Source organism: Takifugu flavidus, chromosome 16 (assembly GCF_003711565.1).
Source record: "Takifugu flavidus isolate HTHZ2018 chromosome 16, ASM371156v2, whole genome shotgun sequence".
Taxonomy (NCBI): Eukaryota; Metazoa; Chordata; class Actinopteri; order Tetraodontiformes; family Tetraodontidae; genus Takifugu; species Takifugu flavidus.
Window position 1 is genome coordinate 7,863,592 of NC_079535.1, and position 17,661 is coordinate 7,881,252.

The 17,661-nt window shown below is 46.1% G+C and overlaps 3 protein-coding genes across 5 annotated transcripts in view; 2 read left to right on the forward strand and 1 right to left on the reverse strand.

Annotated features, from left to right (window-relative positions):
- ltk (leukocyte receptor tyrosine kinase) overlaps window positions 1–4,243 on the forward strand; it is a 26,069-nt gene extending 21,826 nt beyond the window's left edge. Inside the window, exons 23-29 of the mRNA XM_057058732.1 lie at window positions 239–368; window positions 443–540; window positions 655–747; window positions 867–968; window positions 1,192–1,326; window positions 1,400–1,490; window positions 1,585–4,243. Of these exons, the coding sequence (XP_056914712.1) occupies window positions 239–368; window positions 443–540; window positions 655–747; window positions 867–968; window positions 1,192–1,326; window positions 1,400–1,490; window positions 1,585–2,616 (1,681 nt within the window). The 3' untranslated portion in view covers window positions 2,617–4,243. The remainder of the gene's footprint in view (window positions 1–238; window positions 369–442; window positions 541–654; window positions 748–866; window positions 969–1,191; window positions 1,327–1,399; window positions 1,491–1,584) is intronic.
- Window positions 4,221–10,642, reverse strand: itpka (inositol-trisphosphate 3-kinase A). Its single transcript, XM_057058733.1, has 7 exons — window positions 10,068–10,642; window positions 7,875–7,974; window positions 7,590–7,803; window positions 6,478–6,682; window positions 6,234–6,335; window positions 5,673–5,744; window positions 4,221–5,164 (listed from the first exon to the last, which is right to left on the reverse strand). The coding sequence occupies exons 1-7, from the start codon at window positions 10,449–10,451 to the stop codon at window positions 4,895–4,897; spliced, it is 1,347 nt and encodes a 448-aa protein (XP_056914713.1). The 5' UTR covers window positions 10,452–10,642; the 3' UTR covers window positions 4,221–4,894.
- Window positions 10,643–11,271: 629 nt separating this feature from the next.
- On the forward strand, window positions 11,272–15,542 carry ivd (isovaleryl-CoA dehydrogenase). 3 transcript variants are annotated; one of them, XM_057058734.1, is made up of 12 exons: window positions 11,274–11,523; window positions 12,440–12,529; window positions 12,623–12,674; window positions 12,771–12,940; window positions 13,044–13,137; window positions 13,622–13,752; window positions 13,838–13,934; window positions 14,024–14,117; window positions 14,187–14,268; window positions 14,379–14,483; window positions 14,726–14,798; window positions 14,964–15,542. In XM_057058734.1, exons 1-12 carry the CDS (start codon window positions 11,392–11,394, stop codon window positions 15,095–15,097), a joined length of 1,254 nt encoding a protein of 417 aa, XP_056914714.1. In that variant the 5' UTR covers window positions 11,274–11,391; the 3' UTR covers window positions 15,098–15,542. The 3 variants fall into 3 exon arrangements, with proteins under 3 accessions (XP_056914715.1, XP_056914716.1, XP_056914714.1); XM_057058735.1 differs by lacking the exon at window positions 14,964–15,542 and having other exon boundaries at window positions 11,272–11,523; window positions 14,614–14,774; XM_057058736.1 differs by lacking the exons at window positions 14,726–14,798; window positions 14,964–15,542 and adding an exon at window positions 14,574–14,600 and having other exon boundaries at window positions 11,273–11,523.
- The last annotated feature ends 2,119 nt before the right edge of the window (window positions 15,543–17,661 follow it).

A 17,661-nucleotide genomic window follows, 5' to 3' on the forward strand; every position in this document is an offset into this window, starting at 1 on the left:
CCCTTGAAAATGGCTACTTAGGGTTTGTTGTGTTTGAACTGTTTGGATAAATTCCCGAACTCCCTGGGTTAGTTTGGGCCATAAATATTGCCGAGGGTGAGTTTAACCAAAGCTAATAAGCTATGTAGTTAAACCAGATCATGAAAAAACTGAGGTTTTACACAATCCGTTACATTGGAACCTCTCACAAAAAACTATTCCTTGGTTTTCATTGTTTTGCATTGTTTTGTCTGCGCAGCAAATTTGGCCATGAGAACATTGTGCGCTGTATCGGGGTCAGTCTGAACATCCTGCCACGCTTCATTCTACTGGAGCTCATGACTGGAGGGGACATGAAGAGCTTCCTGAGGCAGAACAGGCCACGAGCTGTATGTGTCTGTAACACACGTGTGTGTCTGTACCAGAGCCTTTGAGTGTCTCACTGCCACTGTCCAATTTCCAGAATCAGACCTCTTCTCTGTCAATGAGGCAGCTGCTGCAGATGGCCAGGGACATCGCTCTTGGCTGTCGCTACCTGGAGGAGAACCACTTCATACACAGGTTCACACCCACTTGTGGAGATGATGAAGATGATAATATTGTGTTATTTGGAGGACTCGTAGGTTTATTGCTATCATAAAGCTGCACTCTGTGACAGACTCCTTTTCTTCTCAGAGATATTGCTGCTAGAAATTGCCTGCTCACCTGTCCTGGACCAGAGAGGGTTGCCAAAATTGGTGACTTTGGCATGGCACGAGACATTTACAGGTCTGTGAAATCCGCAAGTATCTGATACTTATATAGTGTATCATAACATGGAGTCTTGGCCGTGGTGGTTCAGAGTGATAAATGATTGCCAGGTTTTTTTGTTTTTTTTGTTATTATAGAGCCAGCTATTACAGGAAAGGTGGCCGTGCAATGTTGCCAGTCAAATGGATGCCACCAGAAGCTTTCATGGAGGGGATCTTCACTTGCAAGACTGACACCTGGTATGATCTCTAATCACATAAGGGGAAAATGAAAGTGTTTTAAAGCCTTGTCAACCGTTTCACTGGCAAAGGGTTCAAGTTCTACTAAAACTGAACATTTCTTGGGCCAAATAATTTGATTGGCCACCTGTGCAGCTGCAGGGAGAGTCAGCAGAACAGGCAAAGTTCAGGCTGTTGGTGCAGAATGAGAGCTAGTTTTGTTGAGCCGTTGCTCCCCCTGCAGGTCATTTGGAGTACTGCTGTGGGAGATCTTCTCTCTGGGTTATATGCCCTACCCCTGTAAAACCAACCAGGAGGTGCTGGAGTTTGTCACCAGTGGAGGCAGGATGGATCCTCCCAAAAACTGTCCAGGGCCTGTGTGAGTATTTTCAGGGCTCCGGGGAGGTTCTATAAGAAGAATATAGCTGATATTTGTATCTGTTACTTGGTAGATATCGGATTATGACCCAGTGTTGGCAGCACTGTCCTGAACATCGACCAAACTTTTCTACAATCCTGGAGAGGATTAACTACTGCTCACAGGTATGTACCTGATAACACGTCACTAGTGTTAGCGACTCTACAGGCTTCTTTCTTTTCTCTAATTAATCTTTCTCTACATCCTGATTTTAATAAGGACCCAGACGTGATGAATACATCACTTCCAGTAGAATATACTCCCACTGCGGAGGATGATGGTGGCAAATTTACCCGCCCGTCTGACCATACTTCCAACAACCTCACGCCACTGCTGATGTCACACGCTGTCTCCCACGATTCCCCCTCCCAGCTGAGTCTCTCCCCTCTCAGTCTGGGCCCGACCCCTCACCTCCTACAGCCCATCAAACCCCATCTACTCCACCAGAGAACCCAGCCCACTCAGGTGATGTCGTACCGAGAGGCTCTGGAGCCCTCCTGGGCCGAGCCTGTTCCCGCACCCTGTCTGTCATCAAGTGCGTTTGCAGGAGGCCACGTCATCCATCACGACCCTCCTCTTCATCGTCCCTGCTCGAGGAACAACTCCTCCTCAGGGAGCCAGAAGCTGAAGAACAAGACGAAGAACCTGTGGAACCCGACATATGGATCCTGGGTTTTGGAAAACTTCAGAGGGAAGAAAGCTCTAGCTCACACTCAGTCCATGCCACTTTCAAGCTCCTCCTCTATCTCTCAGGCTCCTCAAACAAGCAACACAACCTCCGAAACCAGCAAGGCCGGTTGTGGCAACACCCACCCCGGTTCTGCTGGTGCCTGCTCTCTCTTAGCTCCGTCCCCTTCCTGCCAGGCTCAACCTGTCCAAAACAAGTCCCCAGCAGTTGGCAGCACAAAAGCTGGCATGGACCTGGCGAAGCTTCAGACTTTCCCATGTGGTAACGTCAATTATGCCTATGATGAGCAGAGCTATGAGGCAGAGAGCTTGCCGTTGGTTAAAAGCAAGGGTGCGGATGTAAGCCCCAACACCGGCGCCAGCCACAGCTTCTCCTCTGGGACAGGCTTGGGACTGTCGGTAGGCCTCCACACCTCCACATCCTGTATGCCTAAGCTGCTGTTGAAGCGCCACGCCAGCTACGGGCACGAGGACGTCAGGAAAAACACCAAAGCCGAGAAACCCGCATGTGACCGAGACTCAGGCTTTTCTCTGTCTGAGGATCTCAGTGTTACCCCGATCTAGACAGCTGCAGCTTGCAGCTTGGAGCAGCAGCTTGCTGTGGCAGGTTCAAAACTAAACCCAGGGGCCCTTTTTGGGCTGTTTTAGAAGTAAGGCATGAACACGTAGACTCTGCAGTCATTTAAGATCTATAGCATCAAATCTGGATTCCTGGAATGCTGAGAACACTAACCCTCCACTGTGGCCACAGTACAAACAGAACTCTTTACAGGACTTTTTGTAGAACCTGAACCATCTTAACTGCTGTAAAAAACAAAAAAAACAAAAACAAAACTCATTTCCATTTGGTTTTTAAATGAAAGCTTTGGTACGTGTTGCACAGTGAGCGTTGCGTTGGAATGTTAGTGTATCGTACCACAAGTTAAAAAGCAACTTTTGGAACTATTTGTTTTTGATCTTTGAAATTGGATTTTCCGTAAAAGATTGTAACACAAGGGCCCTACGTAATGTGAAAAGTATATGCCACATGTGGCGGTCTAGAGAGCTCTCAAGTTTCCGTCCTTAATGTTGGAAAAAGGATAAACCTCTCAGCCAAAGGTCAGCTCGCTGTATTTCCAAAACAAAGAGCCTTGGTCACGTGATTAAGAAGTCACATACCTGTTATTTTTGTACTACTGAGGCTTTTTCATTAGGCATCCACAGACTCTGCTCATATTCTGACCTTGTGGTTGTCGGTTGCTGTTTCTCAAAGATAGTAATCCCTGTGGAAAAGACTTCCTGTTTACTCCAGATTATTTTGACTTTTTTTTTATTTTAGACACCAGCTGTTAGATAATGATTTCTGCCTGTTTTATTATTTTTAAATTAATTCTAACTCTTTCCCATTTTGCTAATGTCTTTGACTCATAATCATTCAAGTATATATATAGAATTTAATGACAGTGCAGCTGTGAAAATATATGCTATTTTTATACTCGCTTCCATACACTGGATTAACCCATTGCAATTTTTTGTGTAACATATTATGATTTATTTGTATTTATTTCTGTGTGATGTGTTTGTAGTGTATCACTGCCATTTTAGACCTATACTGCAGCTGGGGTGGTGCTGTAGTACCTCGGATTACTCAGCAGGGGGAGCCAATCAGCACTGTAACCCAGCACGCTGCTGCGAGTATCGTTAATTCAAATAATCGAGTTAATTGTTGTGGAATGTCTAATGTTTGAGTGTTTCTTTCCAGGTTACCCTCATTTAGCCACTTTTTTTCTAGTTGTAACTGATACGTACTCATTGTTTTGTTACTATATTTTTTTCATTTTTGCAACTGCGGTACTGCTGACGCTCCACTTGAAGATAGCATGTAGAAAATGTAGCTGATCTAAAGTTTCATGATTGAAGACATTGGGTTACTTTTTAAGTGTAATTAATGGAGCAGGAAAATATTTTTTCCACTTTTTGATTGTGTGATTTTTTTTCTCTTTTTTTTTTAATGTAGCTGAGCACTGATTGCCTCAACCAAACATACCCTCTATGCAAAATACTGACGGTCTCATTTAACTAACAGTGCTCCATAGAAATGACTGTATATTGTTCAAATGCATTGGAGTTGGAGAGGACCAGGGTCTCTTTCAGTTGGATAAATATGTAATTATACCGTTTAGAATAAATGTAGCTGACTTTTCAATTTTTATTTCCATGTACACATTTTAATTTCTTCTATTTGCACAATTCCTCTGATTAACATCATTATATCGTCATTGTGTAATGTAATCATAATTCAGTTTGCGTTCTTGAGTTGTTTGAGAGCACAATTTATTTGTTCGCGCAGAGAGTCCGTCCCAGGTATTTCCCGCATTTTGCTTTAATCATCTCATTTCTCACCCTCTCCTGTACCCTTTCAGCTTAATCAGAAATTAACACCCAGCTATAAATTAGTTTGGCTACAGAAATAGAGATGCATGACAGTAATATAAACAGCTGAGTTGACTGTATTTATATGAGGTCAGTGACACAGTCCAGATATTTTCCTGTAATGTTACAAAGAGGTAAAACTTCAGGGCAGCAGGGACCACAAGGATAGTCTGACTTACAAACTCCCCCTTTTTTATTTTGAGTTGTTCTTTTTGAAATTGTCCCTCACATGGAGCACCCCCACACTTTCACTTCTCTTTAGTTTACAGGAAGTCGATTTAGTGTCAGTTGATTTGCTCAATTGTTCAGTATAGCAACCCCTCCTCTGCCCCCCCTCCCGCCTGGTCAGTTATAGAGACTCATTTCTGCCCTCTTCCCCTCCGTCCACATCATATCAAGGCCTCCCTCTAGTTTCTCAGTCCTTCACCCCTCACTGACCATCTCTGTCTATGGTGTGGCATTCTTCTATGGTGTCCATGTGAGCCGTTTCCTCCCTCGTCTCTTCCTCTACAGCCTCTAGTGTGTGGATGAGATTCTCCAGCCCCCACAGGTAGCCGTCCTCCCGGTTGCCTTCTTGCCAGGGAATGTCGTGTTTCAACGTCTGGCCCTCTGGTAGTGGTGTAGTCTTACCAAAGTCAATGATCCAAACCTGGGCCTTGCCTGTGTGGTCGTGGATAAAGAGAAGAGAGCTGCCTATGACCTACAAACACAAAGGACACAATCAGCTTTTTATTCACATAAAAGTGGTTTACAGAGTTGATAAAAGACCTTTTGACCACAACCAACAACAAGGCAGACAAGATCACTGCTGCCAGCTTGCCATTTAGTTTACAAAGAAGTAATAAACACAGCATTAACTGTGTATTGAAAGTAGGAAAATGAGTGTGGAGTTCACACTGGGATGCGCTGCATCCTTATTTCACTTCTGTAGCTTTTGTTTGATGGTTTCAAGCTTATTACATGACTTTAGAATCCTATTTGTGTACAGTAAGCATTGTGGTAAATGTGGGCTGGAGGATACACAGTCAAAGACCCTGTCAGGCCACACAGAGGCCTTGTTTTACATAACACTTGAGTCTAAATGCAGCTCAGATGTTCCAGCATTTTATTGCTAGTGTGCCAGTCCAGGCACATGCACCTTAGACTGCCAAAACCTGGTTAACATATTATTAGTATTAGTGCACTGTAAATAAAAAAAGAAACCTCACCTCATGTTGTTTGAAAAAGTCAGACACCTTCAGGGCCTGCTGGATCTCTCTCAGTCTGCTCAGGTACGACATCTGTGGTATGAAAAGGGAACAACGCACAGCTTTAATTTACGGTAAAAAAAACAACAAAAAAACCACATCGTACATACATTTTTCCAGCACCCATTCATGGGAACGTGCATTTGCAGGATAACAGGGTGTAGGCGCCTATCTGGGAGCCTCCCTTCATAATAGAAAACTCAAACAAGTGTCCAGTCAATATTTGCTGTGCGTGGCGCAGCTACAGTTGAGCTCCTGCAGTTTAAACACTTGGAGGAGGCTGTTTGCACTCATTTAAACCAGGTTCAAGGCTCCCTCAAACATATGGACTAATTATACAAAATATCTCATATTTGTCCAAATACTCAACACGGATGTGAGAGCTTGTAAAAGCGCTGTGTTTGTAGTTGGTGTAGCCGTCTCTGCTAATGCACCTCACTGCTGTCCATACGGGTGGATATACTGTGTGTGTGTGTGTGTGTGGTGTGTGTGTGTGTGTGTGTGTGTGTGGCTGCCACGTACGACGATGCTGACGTTCCCTTCCACAAAGTCCTTGAACACTTGGATGACATCCTGCTCGCATCTAGTTTTCTTGAAGTCGGTTCGACACGTGCCGTCGCATTTCTGAAAGAGAAGTTGAGGCATGAAAATGTCAGAAGTCACATGTTCTGCCCCCAAGTAGATTCTAGAAAATATGCTGACGTTAACTTCAGAGAGTTTTTTGGGTTTTTTGGTGGGGTTTTTTACACACAGCTCAACCAGCTACCTTGGTTCCTTCTATTCTGAAGCCCAGCGTGTTGGTGGAGCTCATGCTCTCTCTCCACTGCATGTAGCGGGGCTTGGTGACGCCTCGTTGGGAATGCTCCTCGGGGCTCGGCCCCCCGCTGTCCACCTCCACCATTTTGTTGTACAGGTCCTCCCTGGGTTTGGGCCTTTCGCGAGCCCGTACCAGCTCCTCCTCCAGGTATGTTCTGTAACAACAGGCGAAAGAGCTTCACAGGCAGGTTCCTCGGCTGGATGTTTACACACCAGAGTAAGCCAGTGCCTGGAGTTTAATAGAAAGCCTTGTTTACTTTGAGGGTTCGTCTAAGTCGTCCCTGTGAAAGAAGCAGACCGATCCTTTCTACGGAACCAGCGTCATTCTATTTGGATTAAGTCTTAAAATCGGAGTGACATTCTGACATTCTGACAATCTGATGACCAACAACAGCCCAACATGCAGCGAGGACAGTTCGCAGATTTAAATGACACTTTCAGATTGTGAGCTTCACTTCCTCAGTACTAAAGAGAGAAGCTGACAGGAGACTCCAGCGCGTTGTCTAACTGTGTGTAGGCGTATGCATGTGCGCGTCTGTGTGTGTGTGCACGCCTGCTGGTGGTTTTGCAAGTGTGTGGTTGAGTGTTTTGCAAAGGGGAGTCTCCAGGGACACCCTGCAAGTGTGTGCGTGACACACACTGCACACAGGCGCCTGCAAAGCAGACAGTAGCAGCTTCGGATGCATCGCCAGTGCATCTGCGTGTCGGCAAGAAGCTCAGTCTGAAAACGACTCTCTGCACGCAGCATCATGAGTGTGAACTCGCACATACTGTATGTTGTCTGCCGTGTGTTTTCCTGTGTGTTTCGCGGACGCACACGCGCACACGCCCAGACTCGGCTCGCTGTGGCAGGAAGCCAAGCACATAACCTGCAGTTAAAACAGGTGTTCCCTTGAAGAGCAGAAACACTCAGAGCAGCAGCTGCTGTCACCGCTGCACAGATCACGTCAGACATTTTTCCACGAATGACAAATTTACAATGAACCCCCCCACACACACACACACATACACACACATACACACACGCCAAAATAATGCAGAAAACTCTGTGTTCTTCTCTACCTCACTCCCATCTTGCAGTCCATCACGTTGGGAAGGTCAAAGTTCGCCAGCAGGTCGGTCATGTGAAGGTAGGACTCGCCATCCTTCTCCACGACGCCATGGTAACCGGGCACAAATGGCAGCAGCATGTCACCCTTCAGCTTCGTGAAGCACCGCTTCTCGTTTTCGGAGAACTTCTTCAGGATGTTGCCCTCGTCGGCCGCTTTGAAGTTACCTGAGACAATTCGGGTTTTCAGCAAAACATCAACGAACCAAACAGGATTCCCCCACCGGCTCGGATCGCACCTTTATGGCCCGCCAGCTGAACCCAGTTCACTTTCCTCCTCTGGCTGGCGCTGAAGGGCCACTGCACGAAGGTCTTCAACTTCCACCATGGGGGTTTGCTCTGGAGGAACAGGGTGGGAGGGGGGGGGGGGCAGTGTGAGTCAGGGAACCGATCTCGTGTCATCTTTCACACCCAGAGGTTAACAGGTTCACTCTCAGTCGGCTCTTATCTTCATTCAGCATCGTTAAAGTGTGACTTCCAGCTCCAAATGTGTTCTGGACCGGATCACCTGGTCTCACAGAGAGATCACACAGACGTTTCCCCCTCATAATACTGTTCAAATTACACACAGCAATCAAAAGCAACACAAAGAGGCACTTAAGGAGGTTTGTGGTGGGCTAGTGCGCTGGTATTGTTGTTGATTCTGCCCTGTAACTGTCCTTGAGTAAGTGATTAAAACGTGCTCTGAGCGGCCAAAGGTGACCATAAACGGTGCTGTGGTACATGAACGCATCTTCACAAGGCACAGGTCACATTGTCCGGCGCATGCCGGAACAAGAAATGAAACAGGGATCGCCATGGCAGCGATAAGCGGAAGTCTCAGGGCTCATCATCCTCTGACCGGCCCTGGTGTGAAGCCGAAGCTCGCAAATGTCAGGCGCCATGCTTCAGCGGCGCTTGTTGACTGATAACATGTTGGGCTGCGAAGGGTTCCATGAATGCTGCATCTACGTTATTACCTAACAGAGGCCCGTACTACCCGCATATTTCTTTTACACAATGCAGATTTGATCAGATTTTGTTGTGACACAAAGTGTTTCAGAGCTTCGTGCCCAGTATTTCTATTTGAAACATTCCTAAGTGAAGAAGACACAAACGCTCCACTGCTGTCGTACTGGCGGAGCTGCTGAGCTGTTCCTGAGGAGGACCGTCGGCAGTATTAGACGCAGGTCAGCCTGAGCACGTTGGAACCAAGTTTTGTCCTGACAAGAGTGCGAGGAGCCTCAGGCGCTCTCCCGCTCCCATGTTCACCAGTTTGGGACAAGAAGAGCCTGAATGGTTTCCATCAGTGCTGGAAGTTGAATTCTTTCATCAATGCAACACCATCAGATCTTCAATGTGAAGCTGTTCCAGCTCTTGCTGTCAGGTGTGAAGCTGTGTGCACGTGTGCACATGCGTGTGTGTGTGTGTGTGTGTGTGTGTGTGTGTGTGTGTGTGTGTGTGTTGATGTTGCTTTTAAATGTCAGAGTTTGGGGGCTCAAAATAGCTGCTTACTGCAAAAACACATTACATTCAACATGTCAGGAAGCAGAATCTTAAAACTCCGAAGAAGTGAGTTGGTTTGAAATGGAGCACTTTCCGACGTAAACTGTGCACAGACAGACGCTCGGAGAGAGTCTGAATAATGAGGCGACAGCTCTAAAACAGAGCACTTTCTGTTGCGAACAGGAGAGACTGAGCGGTTAGTCATCATGGTCACACACACACACGCGCGCACACACACACACACATATAAAACACTTCCCCACCAATCACACAAAAACAAATTCAAGGAAACCCTGCCTGCTGCGGTATGACACTGTTTTTTGAGGGGTTGTTTGTTTTAATTGTTGTTTTGGTTGTAATTTTGGAATATTTATTAGTCAAGCATGTGAAGGGCCATCACATTTGCACAAATGCCAGCAAGGAGTGTGTGTGTGTGTGTGTGTGTGTGTTGTGTGTGTGTGTGTGTGTGTGTGTGTGTGTGTGTGTGTGTGTGTGTGTGGTGTGTGTGTGTGTGTGTGTGCAAAAGGAGGGGCATGTAGGACATCTAGCTCGAGAGAAAAAACACCTCTGTCGATCTGACATTTAAAATGCAAGCGAAGCTTTTTGTCACGCTGTGAATCAGGTGTGTGTCTGTCACACACTCAACGCTCTCCATGAAGCAGTAAACAAAATGGTTGTGAAGTTGGTGTGTATATTAAGCATTTCGCCCTCATTAGGGAAGTGAGGATCTCATAAAGGTACTCGTAAAAAAATACAAAGGAAAAATTTAGATGTTTTCAAGTTTTTCTTGTAGAAAACATGCTGAACTGTCTAAACACCCCGTCTTCTCAGATTAGATTGTTAATATTATTGGTACTAGTACTAGTACTACTAGTCGTAATCTCACAAGACCGTAAGGGTGCATTGACTTTAACTTGGACACCTTCTCCACTCCAGCCCGTTCTCACCTCTCCTGCATCCACCAGATTCTCCAGAGTTACCAGACCTTTGCTTTTGCTCTCGCTGTCACTCAGGAGGTCATCCTCCGACTCCACAGCGGAGGATCCTGTGGAGGAGATGGAGGAGCTGGACAGGTTCCTGCGCAGAGGACCCGTCACCTCGTCTTCCCAGTCCTTCTGTTGCATCTCCCGCGAGCAGCCGCTCCCCTCCGGGGTGATGGTGACCTGCGGCACCGAGTGCGCATCCATCCTTACCGAGGACGGGGGGGTCTGCTCCTCATCCTGGTGGGACGAACCCCCGGCGTGCTCTGACCCCAAACGAGACCCCTCGTCTGCTGCTGTGCCAGAGAGGGAGAACTCTTTGGAGGTCCGCCTCTTGTACTCCTTGGGCATTGGAGACCAAAATCCGTCCTGAATGCGCACGACAAACCGGCGTGAAATCCGAACTACTTTGAGGTGCCAAATCTGCTCATTTCGTTTTTGAGAAGCGCAGCCAAGTTTGGGCACTTCCTCCTTGCTGGTTTGCCCAATGGTTTGACGCACCGAACAGCGTCTGTGTCCTGTGCGCACTGTGGCGAAGGGGAACCCGTCTGCGCAACAAAGCGTCACGCCCGCGAGGTGAAAATGACGAGCTTCCGCGATCATTTCTGCTTCCTAACCGACAATTTAACCAACAGGTGAAGTTTCCATCAGCTGCACAAGCGCTGAGGTTGCCGCACAGATGCGCGAAATGCTGCAACTGCTATTTTTTACGGTATATAATGTATAGTAGTATATTTATTACTGCTGTTGCTACTGTTCTTGTTGTTAAGGGTGTTTAGCGTTTGTATAAAACAATGCTTTTAAAAGTGCAATTATATAAAGCACATTGCATAATGCGTGTATAACTCCAGGTTCATGCACTGCAGAATGCAATGAAGGACCCTGTTGAGTTATTCCGTTCATTTAAAAAAACCCAAAACATAATCGCTGAATCAGCATTCTCACCTCAAAGGGGCAATGCCGGGGATTTTTAAAAGCACTTACTGACATAAGGAAAGAATAATAAAATTATGCAATTTTAAAAGTTTTAAAAAACAAAATGTATAGTTACTTCTCACAGGGGACGTTTCCCCAGAGACAGTCCAGGAATCCGTTAGATCTTATTTTCTGAGCGATAGCGGGCATTGGCCACTCCACTCCGACAGGTGGCGGTAACGAGCCGCGAGGAGGAGAGAACGCGTTAATGTCGGGAATATAGACAGAGTGAGACCTCCACCGTGACATCCAGCCCCAAGCAGCAGAAAAGTATCAACTTTTTTGCAATTTTAGGCGTCTTTCACGGGGCAGCACCATGTTTGCCGTCAGAAACGCACTCCGCATCGCCTCCAGGATCTCTTTTCCCGCCGTGCCGAGACGAGGATGCGCAGGTGCTGCTCTCCCTGTGGACGATATCGTGAACGGACTCACCGACGATCAGATCCAGGTTAGCAACGATGGCTAGCTAACTAGCGCGTCCATTTGGATGTTTGGTTGTAGAAATACTGTTGATTCATAAATAAAGCTGTGCACGCACCTAATCTGAGCATAAATAATGCTGGGTTAAATGATTTTATTAAAGGAAAAGAGCGCTCAAGGACAGTGCGCCCCGTATGGTGTGATTACATAAGATCAGAGTTAGGATACCTTAGTTTGATATTAACTATCTGAAATATTAAACATCCAGCTAAGTTCTGGGTGCTGTCATTAATGTCGCCACATGCTTTATCATGGCTTTATCCATTTCATCTGTTTTAGTCGCTAAATTAGTTATCCCATTAGCACACATGGCTAGCCCATTTTTAAAGTTCTCCATAGGAAAACACAACAGATTCCTTATAGAAACACATCGGTAGTTCACATTTTAAGTTGCTGTGTAGGAGATAAAACCTGTTTAGTGGTTGTATTGTGGTTTTTGGTCATCGGAATGTTCAACCACTGTAAAGCACTTAAATCCGCAAAAGTAATTTGTAGTAGTTTAGAGCTTTTTCCTCTGTAAAATGACACCAATTCAGTGGTATTTGGCACTTAAAAGGGGGTTTAGGGAGGGGACCATATAAAAGGATATGATTGGGTGAAAGGTCCACTCTGTTCTGCTATTTATACATTCTTGATAATGTTTTAGTACTGTTCAACTGGTGATTGCATGATTGTGTTGCATATCTTACAGCACATTTATGCATGTTTGAGCGTCTCATTCTGTCATGGAGGCAAATAGAAATTAAGTGCTAATCTCACTCCATGACTGTTCTCTATAAAACACTAGTTAGCATTGTTTCCCAAGGAAAGAAATGTTGTGTGACATCCGCGCAGAACGTTAATTTTAGTCGTACATCTGTTTGTGTTTTTGTTGTCTGTTGAAGCTCAGGCAGACGGTGCGGAAATTCTGTGAAGAAAAACTGGCACCTTATGCTGATGAGATTGACAAGAACAATGAGTTTCCAAGAATGCGGGTGAGCCAACACCTCTTTTCACACAACTGCTTTTAGGATTGGAACCCTGTCATGAATATCAACGTGGCCTTTACAGTTACATTTTTCCTCCAGGAATTTTGGAAAGATCTGGGGGAAATGGGATTCCTTGGGATCACTGCTCCAGGTAGGACAGAATTAATTGGAAAAAAGTGACCATCAGTTTGTTTGTGTCAGCAGGATGATGCATTAATAACATCATGTTTAAACTGGGCGTGTTTAGTGGAAGACGGTGGAGTCGGTTTGGGCTACCTCGATCACATCATCGTGCTGGAGGAAATGTCTCGAGTGTCAGGTGGCATCGCCCTCAGCTACGGTGCCCATTCTAACCTGTGTGTTAACCAGATGGTGCGCCATGCCAACGAGAAACAGAAGGAGAAGTACATGCCGAAGGTCAGGCCCCTCGGCTCTCAGTTCACGTGCTTGTCAAATACAGAAACCTATGAAGATCAGCTCAGAGGGACTCCATTCTTAGATTCTGTCATTCTCTCTCCAGCTGTTGACAGGCGAGCACGTAGGAGCGCTGGCCATGAGCGAGCCCAACGCCGGCTCCGATGTCGTATCCATGAAGCTCAAAGCAAAGAAGCAGGGTAGGATGATTATTTTAAAAAAAAAAGTTATTTATATGGTGTCTTTATTGTGTTGTTCTCTGGCAGGGTTGCATTTGTAAATCTACAGAAAAATACGTCAAAAGCAGTGAAGCATTAAAACAAGATTACAATTGTAGTTTTGCCCATATTAATGTGACAAAAGAATTGTTAGGAAGGCAACACTGCATGTTTAATGTGTTTCCTCCTGCATAAATTATGTCCCTGAAATTTTAATTAATGTAATTTTTAAGAACATTAGCAAGAACCCGCTCTATCAAAAAAGGGCTAAATGCCGACGAACGAGTGCCCCTTGACATCATTTACTCTCTAAACTGATGCAGAGAAATCTCATCATGCAGCTGTTGCCCCCCCCCCCCCGTCTTCTCTGACTCAGATCTCACTGACAGTGAAGCAGCTGAACACCGATGTAGACAAATTAGTGCTGAAACAAACTCCTTTGTGTTTTCTCTTCATTCTTCCTCAGGCGACTATTATGTCCTGAACGGGAACAAGTTCTGGATCACAAACGGGCCCGACGCCGATGTTTTAATTGTTTACGCGAAGACAGATCCTGGCGCGCACCAGCGAGGCATCACAGCTTTCATTGTTGAAAAGGTAAATCCGAGCGCTGGTCTCTGGATCTGTCTCCACTCTGACCCTGGATCTGCAGCAGACGGCATCTAAAAAGTCTGTTTTGTAGGGAATGCCGGGTTTCTCCACTGCACAGAAGCTGGACAAGCTGGGCATGAGGGGATCAAACACCTGCGAGCTCATCTTTGAAGACTGCAAAATCCCAGGTCTGCTTTAGAAGAACTGTTTCCAGCGTTGAGATCACACAGCTCCACCCTTCATTGATTGGTTCAACGTGTTCTTTGGTTTACGACAGAGGAAAACGTCCTCGGTTCATTAAATAAAGGCGTTTATGTGATGATGAGCGGCTTGGACCTGGAGAGGCTGGTGCTGGCCGCTGGACCGCTCGGGTTCGTTCACGCCGGAGCTTCTATTTAATTTTTAATAATGATTTAATAACGTTGTCATTTTTTCTGCAGCATCATGCAGGCAGTTTTAGACTGCGCTGTCCCCTACCTTCACGTCAGAGAGGCCTTTGGACAGAAGATCGGACATTTTCAGGTTTGGGATTCGATCTTTAGATTGAACATGAATTTAAAAAGCCACAGTAGCGAAATGGGTTCAGTCATCAGGCAAAAATGATTGGATGATGCATTTAACTCTGTTTTTAGCTGATGCAAGGCAAGATGGCCGACATGTACACCAGATTGAGCTCCTGTCGGCAGTACGTGTACAATGTCGCCCGGGCCTGCGACAAAGGACACGTCAGTACGAAGGTGAGAGGATTTTACGACCATCCAACAAACCTCATAGTGTCTCTGATTTGCTGATTGTTTGATCCCTCCTGTGGTTCCTGTAACCATTAGAACAGAGCCTGAACTCTGTAACTGTATCTAACGGCTACAGGACTGGTGCGGGGGGCCTGTGCGAGGCCATTGTTCTCACATTTTTCTGTCGTCGCGCTGCTGAACTTCTGGGAATTGAGAGCCTTTTAAAGCAGTTCCTGTTCCTGCTGCAGGACTGCGCCGGAGTCATCCTGTATTGTGCGGAGAACGCCACTCAAGTCGCTCTGGACGGCATTCAGTGTTTGGGTGAGTGCCAGCTGGCGGAGCGCTCGCTATACAAAGACACCTGACATTTGATATTATTCGTGCGCGCGTCTGATCGCTGGAGGAAAACTGCGCCTCGTCCCAGGAAGCCGGACCGGAGTCACGTTTCCAGGTGCAAGCTCTCACCAGTGTGTCGCCTCTCCACAGGGGGCAACGGCTACATCAATGACTACCCCACCGGACGCTTCCTGCGCGACGCAAAGCTGTATGAAATCGGCGCCGGCACCAGCGAGATTCGCAGACTCATCATCGGACGCTCTTTCAACGCCCTGTTCAAATAGTCCAGAGCCGGAGAGCTGGCAGTTACTCACACCCGGGGCCTTAAACCGCGTGAAGTGTCGATGTGTCGGATTTTTATTGTGTCACTAAAGCTTCCATCTAAGCGTCTCAGCTTGGAACTGACTATTGTGCAGACAGTTACTGACCCAAGAGCCTGTTGCTCCATCAGGTTGCTGTATGAAATCATGCCAATCGTGATCCCCAACAGCAAATTTCAGTGAAATCTTTCAAAGTAAAGGATGAGTTGTAAATGTAACGATTTGTAGGCCACGTCCTGGGGACGAGAACCAGGACAGAGCGATGAAAAACCTGCCACAGCAGCTTGTTGATTTTAGAGGAAGTGTGTGTTTCTGCTCAGTGAAGAGGTGGAGGCCTGAGGTCATCAGAGATGTACTGTAGAAGCTGTAAATGGATTGAAATAAAGAGAAACCTCTGATAAACCTTTAATAGCCTTTTGGGTCTAAAACAAACAATGTCTTCTTTTGAATTGCCCAACACGGTTTCTGAACAGCTGTTATTGATCTGTGGAAGCTTTTGGCAGGTTGTTTAACAGACGTGTTCAAGAACACCCTCTGCCTCGTGGCGAATGAGCCCGAAGCTCTGATTCTGCTGTTAAAAATCTTTTGGCATTTCCAAATTAATACTAAACTCATTTCTGAATCAGAGCGACCCTAATAAAGAACATTAAAAACATACATTATGTATTTAAATCCTTTTTTTAGTGAAATTATGCTTTGAAGATGCTTAAATTGTACTCTAGATTCACCGTTAAACGCGGCGGCTTTACCACCTGTGGCTCTTGACCACATCACAGAGGATCGTTTTCAATCTTTGAACGCTGCAGAACGTTAGCGTGCTGCTTCTACCCTGACGGAATGTCGCTGACATCAATCAGAAGAGCAAATAGCTCAGGATTTGGTTCCTGTTGCAGGGTTTTTTTCCCCTTTGCGTTCAGGTTTGGAGCACTTCTGTATCAATCTCGTCAGTCTTTCGTCTGTTCCCGACCCGTCTCTGTGATGGATCATCAGTTTTTCCGGCCTCCGGTCCGTCTGCTGTCAGTCCTCCTCTGTCAGCTGTCGGCCTGACTGATGCCCGGGAGATTGTTCGGCTGGACTTTGATACTCAGTATCGCTGGGCTGCCGTCGTCCTCGGCTCTCCGAGATAAAATAAAAAGCCTTCGACGCGGAGCTGAAGGATTAACGTCGCCTGCTGGCGCTTTTATTTGCTGGCCTTCTGCAGGAGGTGAATCTGCTCTCTGCTGGGGGAGAAGACGCTCCTGCACTGCACTGTAAATACGGCTGTTGACCAAAGTGTTAGATCTGTTTATGCCTTCAGATGGGATTTAAGCCTTTTAGCTTTTGAAATTAAAAATAAATGGGCTGTTTTTGTGGAGTGAACGCCTAATGGATTTAGACAAGGAGCGATCTGTTCATATGTTTCTTATGTGAAAGAATAAAGGAGACGTGTTCAGTCATGCCAGGGGATGATGTCAGAAATGATGATTCAAGCACCTGAGGATGACCTCACACCTGACCTCACACCTGACCTCAGGTGACAAAGCAACAACCTTCCTCTCTGTCAGTTTCTCACGATTTTCCCTCTGTCTCACCTCCATCTCTTGTTTGACATCAATCAATTATGCCTTTATTCCATTTTGATAGCTTGGTCTTAACGTCGAAGCGCTGACTGTGTGAGAAGAACTGATTATTGAACACTGGATTTCCTGTGACAGAGTCATTGTGGAGGAAGCTGCTCTGTCTTCTGTCCACTCCATCTTTTCCGCTCGGACTGAATTCCTCGCTGTCAGGTCAAGGGTCCCCGGTCACAAGTTCGCCGAAGCGACTACCAAACACGGTGAGTCACAACATTCAGGTTGAGGGACTATTGAAAGGTTGTAAACTGGCTCAACAGCTTAAAACATTCTTTTGATGTCTGAATGTGATTAAATGCATGTGAGGAAACAAAACACCCGTTGTTCTGCAGTCGGCCTGTCAATCAAAATGCAAACGTGCCGTCCATGATTGTAAAGATCACGTGCATCTCTTTATCCAGCCCGTTTAACTTCTATTATTCCCTTTCTTTGATGAGTGGAACAAAAGCTGGTTTGCAGTAACGTAGAGCTCTTCCTCACTGGTGAGTAAAAGTCATAAATGATCTGATTTTAAGTCTCCTTCAGGGGCACTAAACGGTGACGGTGTCACCTTCTTTGCTAACTGCAGCCATGGCCTGTAATCTGAAGAGATGTCTGGAAGCTCCAGCTACTGCATGTATCCATTAAACAAGCCGCACGGGTCAAAGGTCATCTACAGAGCAGAGAGGGACAGTTTCCAGCACTTTTAAATGTTGCTCCTGTACAAAGTGCTCTGTGTCACTGATCAGCAGTCAGTTTTCTGGTGGGTGAAAATAGAACAACATGAAAGAACAACTTTAGCGCTGTAGAGAGTCATAGGTGAAATTTTCTTTCTGCTGCGACCTCTTCACCTCTGCTGAGTGATTCTGAGTGATCTCATCGGCCGACTCCTCCCGCCTCGGTTAAATAAAAGCTTGTGTCGTGTCTGGCAGTCAG

Excerpts from the sequence above, each read along its gene's own strand:
- itpka (XM_057058733.1), bottom strand. The coding sequence starts at position 10,451 with ATGCCCAAGGAGTACAAGAGGCGGACCTCCAAAGAGTTCTCCCTCTCT. Across the intron at positions 7,975-10,067 it reads ATCTGGTGGATGCAGGAGAG|AGCAAACCCCCATGGTGGAA; the intron begins GTGAGAACGGGC and ends CTGTTCCTCCAG. Across the intron at positions 6,336-6,477 it reads TCAGAATAGAAGGAACCAAG|AAATGCGACGGCACGTGTCG; the intron begins GTAGCTGGTTGA and ends CTTCTCTTTCAG.
- ivd (XM_057058734.1), top strand. The coding sequence starts at position 11,392 with ATGTTTGCCGTCAGAAACGCACTCCGCATCGCCTCCAGGATCTCTTTT. Across the intron at positions 12,530-12,622 it reads ATGAGTTTCCAAGAATGCGG|GAATTTTGGAAAGATCTGGG; the intron begins GTGAGCCAACAC and ends TTTTTCCTCCAG. Across the intron at positions 12,675-12,770 it reads CCTTGGGATCACTGCTCCAG|TGGAAGACGGTGGAGTCGGT; the intron begins GTAGGACAGAAT and ends GGGCGTGTTTAG.